The sequence below is a fragment of the Sminthopsis crassicaudata genome, chromosome 1 (genome assembly GCF_048593235.1).
Source record: "Sminthopsis crassicaudata isolate SCR6 chromosome 1, ASM4859323v1, whole genome shotgun sequence".
NCBI lineage: Eukaryota > Metazoa > Chordata > Mammalia > Dasyuromorphia > Dasyuridae > Sminthopsis > Sminthopsis crassicaudata.
In genome coordinates this window covers 297911273-297920033 of record NC_133617.1, presented here as the reverse complement: position 1 = coordinate 297920033, position 8761 = coordinate 297911273, and the positions used below count along the sequence as shown (strand labels likewise).

The following is an 8761-nucleotide window of genomic DNA, read 5'->3' as shown; positions in this document are numbered from 1 at the left end:
TTCATTTTATAAATAATAAAACTGAGATAAACAAGGTTAAGAGTTCACACAATATGTATCTGAGGCTGGATTTGAACTCAGGACGATGAACTTTTCTAACTCCAGGTCTAGTCCTCTATTTGCTGTGCTACCTGGCTGCCTAGAAATGTCTTTAGAGAATACTTAATATTAGTGAGTTGTCGGGCACTCATGAAATTTGGCCTTAAGATTATGTAACATCAGACAAACTAGCATCATCAAAATAGAGACCTAAACAGTTGGAGATCCATAATTTCAGTCCATTTAAAAACTGAGTTTTATTTTCACATATGCTTCCATTCTACCTAAATCTACTCATTCATTAGAAATAAAATAAACAGAAAAACCAACTACAAACAAAATACAAGAATGAAAAAAGGCAAAAAACAAAAAATAATAAATATTACCATTTATATTATATTATATATAGAAATATTATATATGCATATATATATAATATTTATATATTTTAAATAACAATTTATAAATGCATATAAATATACATTTATTTTAGGCTTCCTTTTAGGCATGGTTCCTGTAGTCCCACACAGTTGACTTATGGGAGAAGAGACATAACATGGCCATTTGAGGGAATCTTTTATTGCACATCCAAATATGTCTCTATACAAACTTCCATGTATGCTTATGTGTTCATAGGAACAATTCATTCTCTCACTAATCACTCTACTATTTTCCTTTCCTTTAAAGGACAAATTCAAGTAACACCAATTTCATGAAGCCTTCTTTGAATATCTTTTTTTCTTCCCTTCTCTCCTATACTCCCAGGAGCTGCAAGTGATCTTTACTTGCTCAATTTTCAACTTCCATTTTGTCTGGACCTCTCCTTTATTGTTATTTCCTTTCTTACATATAACATTTTCCATTCATATTTTTTCTCTCAATGAGGTCACTGAGAACAAGTATATAGTTAGCATCTAATCAATTTTTGAGCTAAATTCAATTGAATAATAATTATATTAAAAAATAAATGAGCAAATCTTAACTGGAGGAAAAAATGCAATTTTTTTCTAATCTGTTTTGTATTCATTTAGTCTACCGCTTTTTACAATTCAAAAGTATTCACTTGAACTCTAAAAGGCTTATTTTTTCTTTATTCCTCAAAAGTCTCAAAAGGGTAACTATAAAATACACTCTTTTATTATTTGCCATAATTATAGTAAACATGTTCAAAAAGTTAAATTTAAATTACTATTTGAATTTTAAAACTTTTCTTGAAAATATGGTAAATTGCAGAATATTAAAAAAATTATGTGGTAAGAATTCTTATCATGCTGTAGTTGATAAGAATGCTTACTAAGCTTCTCAAGGTCTTAACTTTGATCCTATTGTGGCATGTTTGCCCTTCTTCCATATTCAGAATCTACTCTTAAAGCAGTAAAGATTTATGAGGGAAGATGCCTAGGTAGAGTATAAATGAGAAAGCTGATTAGTTTTCATCTGTGAGGTCTTTTTAATAACTTTGAAAGTAGTTGAATTTAAGCAATTATATTACTTGGGTGAAGGAACTACAAAATACATGTAGGTAAATGAGAAGTAACTTCTCCAAAACATCAAAACCTGGCTAGATTAAAAACCCATGTTATTCCATAAAATATATATATCTAAATGATTAATTTCAAAATAATGAGCCAAGGGATAATGAAAGGTCAGACCCTTTGTGATAATTAATTTCTTTCCCAGTGTGATCTAGTCTATTGAAATATATATTAAATTGAAAAAGAGGGCATGCATTTCTTTCTTTCAATTTCTAACTTAATGAAATGCCTTTATGACTTTTTCCATTTCTCCCGTCACAGATTATTAGATTCAGTATAGCCTTGCAGGTACAATGCATTAGTTTCCGTCAGATATACCACTGCTAATGACTTTCTTAGCTTACTCAACTACAAACTTCTTGAACTGATATTCATCAAGGCAACACCGACTTTTACCTATTCATTTATCTTTGTGCTGAAGGGCTTTTTAAAGTTCATTGTACCTAATATTCCCACCAGCAGTGAGAAAAAGTTCAATAAAATTTGATGTATTCGAAATACTGGGGAAATCGACCAATTGTTTTTTGGACATTAAAAAACTCCAGATCCAGGGAAAACATTTTTTTGCTAGCAATTTATCAGCTATAATACTTAGACCATTGAGCTCAAAAGCCTTTGGAAAAAGTGATGGAATGTGATGAGCACACAGCAGATTTGTCTTATCAATCCACTAATTTTGTAGTTTTTACAACATAGATGGTCTTAGAAACTTGGAGGTTTGTATGACCAGAAGGTCAAATAACTTTGGCAATGTTTAGCATCATTAAGTTGCCATATATATTATTTTGAGTGAGAGTTTTCATGTTGTGCATTGATCCAATCAATGTTTTTTTAATATTTCTTTTTAACATATTTCATTTATTTTGAACTTGATATAACTTGGAACAAAGAAAAACACATTACTCAAGTCCCTACCGTCCTCTGAAAATTTAATATTATAGAAAACTATGATGTGGCACTGGTAGAAGAAAATTATATTAAGAAGTATTTTATTTGAGTGTTAATGAAATGATAATTATGGAAAATGGATGGAATATATTTTTATCTTGTTAGTGAGATAAAATTCGTGAACAAGAGGAGGAAGGAAATAGTTGATATGTCTGCTTTTGTGCTAAAGTGTACTGTAATTAGACTGCTTAATTTTCTCACAGTAAAATGTGGGGCATTAATTTGAGCTAACAACCCAATGGACCCACTCCAAAAAGGAGTTCAAATATGAAAGATCAGGTAGGGCACTAACGGGACTCACTGGTTACAGTGCTAGACCTAGAGTCAGGAAGATCTGGGTTCAGACATTTACTAGCAGTGTAACTCTGGGTAAGCCATTTAACTTATGTACATCTCAATTTCCTTATCTGATAAATGGAGACAATAATAGCACTTGCCTTCCAGAGTTTCTGTCAGGATAAAATGAGATAATATTTGTAAGGCATTTTGCAAACTTTAAAATGCTAGCTATTGTTATCATCAAAAGGAAAATGAAGGAAATTGGATACACAGAATATATAGCAGAAATCAAAGACAGTTAATAAAAGGGAAATGGGTATTAGGAGAAGGTAACAATGTTATTTTCATGACTATTGGTGCTATTTTGAATGTCTAACAAATTCTATTGGAAAGACTTTAGATTCTCCAATAAGGTACATATAATCCCAGTTTAAATGATTTTTTAAAAAGTCACTAGCAGCAAATTTCAACTGCCAGACTGTCAGAAAATTATTTTTCATGCATGACTAACTGATCAATAGGAACTCCTGTTCTCAAATAAAAAAAAAGCATTAGGAAACATACTTATATAATCTTTTCTTTTGAAGATATTTTATTCATCATTACTATAATTTTTCTTCTTCTGGAACTATAATAGCACACAATACTTATTAATACTTTCATCTTTTTTGAATAAAATACAGGTACTTATAAAGGTTACTTGTACTTCATTTTTATTTCAGGTTCTCTATGATGTATTCTAAAACCATTTAAATTATTTGCTAAAAAAGTAATCGAAAGTGAAATTTTATTTGATATTTTTAATTAACACTGTCAATCTCAGAGACAGACACCCCATTAACCTAGGAACAAATTTATGTTACTGATTTGTAGACACCATCCTTGTCAAAGCCTCTAAGTGTTTTTAACTTGTTCTTTTTCCATTACTACCAATCTAACTTTAAGCCTGAAGAAATTATTATTATTATTATTATTATTATTATTATTATTATTGTTATTTTGCTGAGGCAATTGGAGTTGTGACTTGCCCTGGGTCACACAGCCAGGAAGTGTTAAGTGTCTGAAGTCAAATTTGAATTCAGGTCCTCCAAACTTCAGGGATGGTGCTCTATCCACTACGCCACCTAGCTGCCTCTCTCCTTTCCTGTTCTCTCCTCTTCCATCCTTTTCTGTCCTCTCCTCTCTTATTCTCTTTTCTTCTCTCTTCTCCTCTCCTTTCCTCTTCTCTCTTATTCTCTTTTCTTCTCTCTTCTCCTCTCCTTTCCTCTTCTCTCCTCTCCTCCATCTCCTCTCCTGTTCTCTTTTCTCTCTCCTTTCTTCTCTTCTATTCTCTGCTCCTCTCTCCTCTTCCATCCTTTTCTATCCTGTCCTCTCCTTTTATGTCTTTGCTTCTCCTTGCTTCTCCTCTTTTCTTATCTTCCATTCTCTTTTAAATTCTTTACTCTTTACTACATGAATAAAAACATATTTTATGTAGTAAAGAAGCTAAAAAAAAAAGCTTTTTACTAAGAAACTAAGGCAAAAAGTAACAATATAAGCTACACTTTAGATGGTCCATTTATATAGGCATACATAGAGATATTCCTCCTCTGAACTCTGGCTTACTTACCTTTTATATATATTCCCTTGCCCTTCTCCTTCCTCTCTCAGTTTGGCAAGAGGGGGGTGGGTGGCATGGAAGGGAGAGAAGTAAGACTGAGCTACTTCAGTTAAGCTCATTTGCAAAAACCAGATGTAAATTTTTTTTTCAGCAAGAAAATGGTTACAACTGTGGAGGAATACACTTTTTTTTTTTTTTTTTTTTTTTTTTAGTCAATCCTTGTTATAATCATTCCTACTTCCTTTTGGACTGGTAAATAGAAAGAAATATTAAACAAAGAAACTTATTTTCTGACAAGAGTCCTTTGTGAAAGCCACATAATTCAATTAAAATCCACACATTGAAATGACCTTAAGTCATTCTTATTGCAAATACAAAAAACTAAAAAATGTCCCATAATTCATTTATCATATTTCCCTGGATTCTTTTTGTAATTAAAGTTGAAGGTCTGACTATCTACTATCTATCTCTAATCCTGTCCTGTAGGTATAATGATTTAGTATTCTGAACCCAAAATTGGACATGTTATTGGATAAAGGCTGTTCCTTCTGCAAAGTCCTAAAAAATGTACAGTTTTTTTCTTTTTTACAATTGGGAATTTCCTAGGCAATTCAGGATATATGATCAATAATTATATCAATTAATAAGCATTTATTATGTATCTACTCTATGCCTAGGACTATGCTAGGTAGTGGGGATATAAATATAACAGTGAAACATCTGTGAACTCAAGGAGCTTACGTTTTATTAAGTTGGATACTATATGTTTACAGATAAATAAATACAAGATATAAGGATAGTGACAGGATCTATGATTTCTTGATCTATGGAATTTCCTGATGGAGGAACTCTTTCAACAAAAACAAATCAGGAGTTTTCTTTGCAATATATGGTCTTAGTGAGTTGCTTGGACCACTAAGCTGTTAAGGGACTTGTTCAAGGTCAGAATTTATCAAAGGTAACAGTTCAACCCATGCCCTTCCTGATTCTGAATCTTCTCTTTTATTAAGTGATATCAGTTCAAAGGCAGGTCTTATTGTGAATGACTAAATAAATTAATTTTAGGGAAACGATTTAATTTTAATCAGATCTCTGTGCTACTCTCAATGTTTCCCCCCTTCCTTTATGATATCCCTTGTTCTTATACTTGATGTTCTATGTTTCGCTTACCTGTGAAAGTGAAGCAATTTTTAAAAATGTCGGTAGATTTTAACTTTTAAAACTCTATTTTACTTAAAAGCAGAAACAAGAACAACTCAAAAGCCTTTATGTTTCATTTTCCTCAGAATCCTTTTTTATTGTTCCATTTTGCCACAGTATTATTTTAGCTAAATAAAATACGGGTTATCATTCTCCCCACATCACCTTACATTGAAAACATATTGTGAGACCAGCAGATTGTCTGGATTAGAATTTCTGAAGCTCTCTCCAATGGATCTGAAGAAAGATTTTATTTTATTTAGCTGAAGGCTCTGAGTTTATAGTTCTGCTTTTCAAACTCATCAGAGACAGACTTGAATTTGCATTTCTAAGACAGGGTTCTTCAAGTCTCCAAACATTTACAGAAAAATAAAAGTCTCTATTTCACTTGTATTTATACATAAACTTTATTTTTTCAAATATCTGCTACTTTTTTAGCCTTTGCATTTCTCTTTTTTAATTTCTGGATTTGTTTTTATTTTTTGGTTATAGAAATTCCAGTTTTGGGGAAAAAAAAACCACCTATCTTTTGGTTTTCTAACTCCTTCTGGCTTGACTAATTTACATTAGACCACTCCATGTCTGCATTTTTATTACTCCTGGGAAGGAATAATGCATAATCATTGAAAACTAACTGAACAGAGTATTGAATTTGATATAGTAGTGTTAAGTGTCCATGGCCTCCTGAGTTTCTTAGATTCTACTGATTATTTGCTTGACTAGGTAAACAAGTTCTAAAGTAAAAGTTGTGCTTCCCCCCCCCCCCCTTTTTTATTTTTAGACTTATCTTCTGATTTGGGGATTTAATACACTTCCCAAGTTGGAGGGTAGATCTAAAAATATTAGTTACAACGCAATTTGTGGTGTACAGTAACTACCAAGGGAAAATATAGGGAATATGTCTCTATTAAAATTTTGCTGCAATAGCACACCATGGGATAGAGGTGAACCCGGGTTCTCGAAGACTGGAATTGTGAAAGGTAAGGTGTTGTAGGTCCAACAATGTTAGAAAGGTTTCAAGTATAGGGTAAGTGAAGTTAGAATAAACTAATCAATCAAGAAACTTTTATTCAGTGCCTATTATGTATCAAGCATAAGTGATACAAATACAGAAATGTCACAGAAGCTTATGTTTTAAAGGGGAAAATAATACACACACACACACATATATATGCTTAAAATAAGAATATATAGAATATACACAAAAATATAAGGTAATTTTGGTGGGGGAGACATTAACAGCTTGGGGAATCAGGAACTTTTATGTACAATAGTGATTCTTAACTTGGGTCTTCAAGCTGGCTCCTATGGATGGATTTTAGGGAGATCTATGAATTTAGAATGCAAAAAAAGTATTATTTTTTACCAAACCCCAACTAACTCTTTTACTATGAATATGAATAAAAACCCAAAATAGTACTAGACATTATCAGACTGCCAAAGGTGTTCATGATAAAAAAAAAATTAACTCCTTTGACATTAGAGAAGATGGCATTGGAGTTGAGCTATAGAAGAAATAAAAAGTCCAAAAAGGTGCTAGAAGAGGAATCATACTTCAATCATGAGGGCAGCCTGTGAAAGACTGACATGAAATGTCTAGTATAAGAAACAGCAAGCAAGGCAGTTTGTCTGGACACAGAGTGCATGAAAAGAGGGAACCATTTAATAAGAGGGAAAAAATTGTCTGAAGCCAGGTTATGAAGGTAATTAAATGCCAGTTCTAGGAGTTTATGGCTGATTCTAGAGAGAACTGTGAGCCATTGGAATGTGGTAAGAAAGATAACAGTACTATTTAGTGATTATTTTGGCAGCTGTGGGGGGGATGGATTGGAAAAGGAAGACACAAGGCAGAAAACCTATTGCAGAAGGGGAAGGGGAAGAGAAGGGAATAAACAGATGCAATACCTACTATGTGCTGGGCACTTTACAAATATTATCTTATTTGATATAATTAGGAGGCTTTTCTAATAGTCAGAAAAAATTAAATTAAATGTGAAAAGACTTACCATCAGAAGGTTAATCTCTAGTTCCTGCTAACTATGGAAGAGTGTACTGTGAAATCTTAGATCTTTTGAAATAAGTTGTGAATGGAAAGTTACAATTTGTTTGATATGCAATTGGAGGACCAATAGACTTTTACAATCTTTATCTTTCAGTATGTAGAATTACATTTTCTATTCAAATAACAGGATTTTTGTTGTTGTTTATATCATTTGTAAGTCTTAGCTGATTCAGGATCTTAGTTTTCTACTGATATTCTTACAGGTCTGTGATACTCACTATATTCATCTTTGTTCCTTCTTCCATTTGGTACACAGTTTATTAAATTTTTAGTCTTCTCTGTGTAGCCACATTTGTATTTTTACATGGCTCCCCCATTTTCTTCAATAGCTATGATTCAGAGCATTAGCATGAGAAGTTTACTGTTTAGAATCACTGGCTAAGTATCATCACTATCTTTTCTTTTAATTTTTTTGAATTACATTTCTAATATCTGGAATACACATTTGATTTCACATAAACTAAGGAAGAAATTTAATAACTGAGATAAAATATAGGATTGCAATTGGGCAGTACTGTCTTGTGTCTGGACCATCGCATAATCTAAACAACTATTGTGAAAGAAAATTTATTTTAAATTAACACTCAATGTTGGATTCTAAAGCTAATTTTGCTTTAAATCTTTTTAAAAACTTTTTAAAAAATTAAATTTAATTTAAAATTAAAATAGCTCAATTAATTTGGAAGCAAGAACTAAACTAAGAACTATGAGCAAATGAAAGCAAATTCTTATTCACTGAGAAATTCAGTGGATTTTCACAGTATTCATTATAACATACAATCATCCTAAGATTCTTCAAGTTTGTTAATTCAAGAATGTTAAAAACAATTGTGATGTCATATGTAAATTTATCCAATTGTTTCTTCTATTTCTGCTTGCCACATTAAAGAAAATGTAGTATAATGGAATGAATGCTCTATTAAAATCAGAGATTCTCAGTTCTGCAATTTACTGGTAACTTGACATTAAGCCTTTCTAACCCTCAGTCAGTGTCTCTCTGATTTTTAGATCTATAAAATTGAAGAACTGTACAAGCTCATCTCTTAGCTAGTACTTTCTTCTTAAAAATCTATAATCTTATGACTTCATTCCATTTAT

The 8761-nt window shown here is 31.8% G+C and overlaps 1 protein-coding gene across 1 annotated transcript in view; it reads right to left on the bottom strand.

Annotated features, from left to right (window-relative positions):
* Window positions 1–539: 539 nt before the first annotated feature.
* Window positions 540–8761, bottom strand: part of RALYL (RALY RNA binding protein like) — a 758144-nt gene continuing 749922 nt past the window's right edge. The window contains 1 exon segment of the mRNA XM_074278973.1: window positions 540–6929. Coding sequence (XP_074135074.1) covers window positions 6907–6929 — 23 coding nt within the window. The 3' untranslated portion in view covers window positions 540–6906.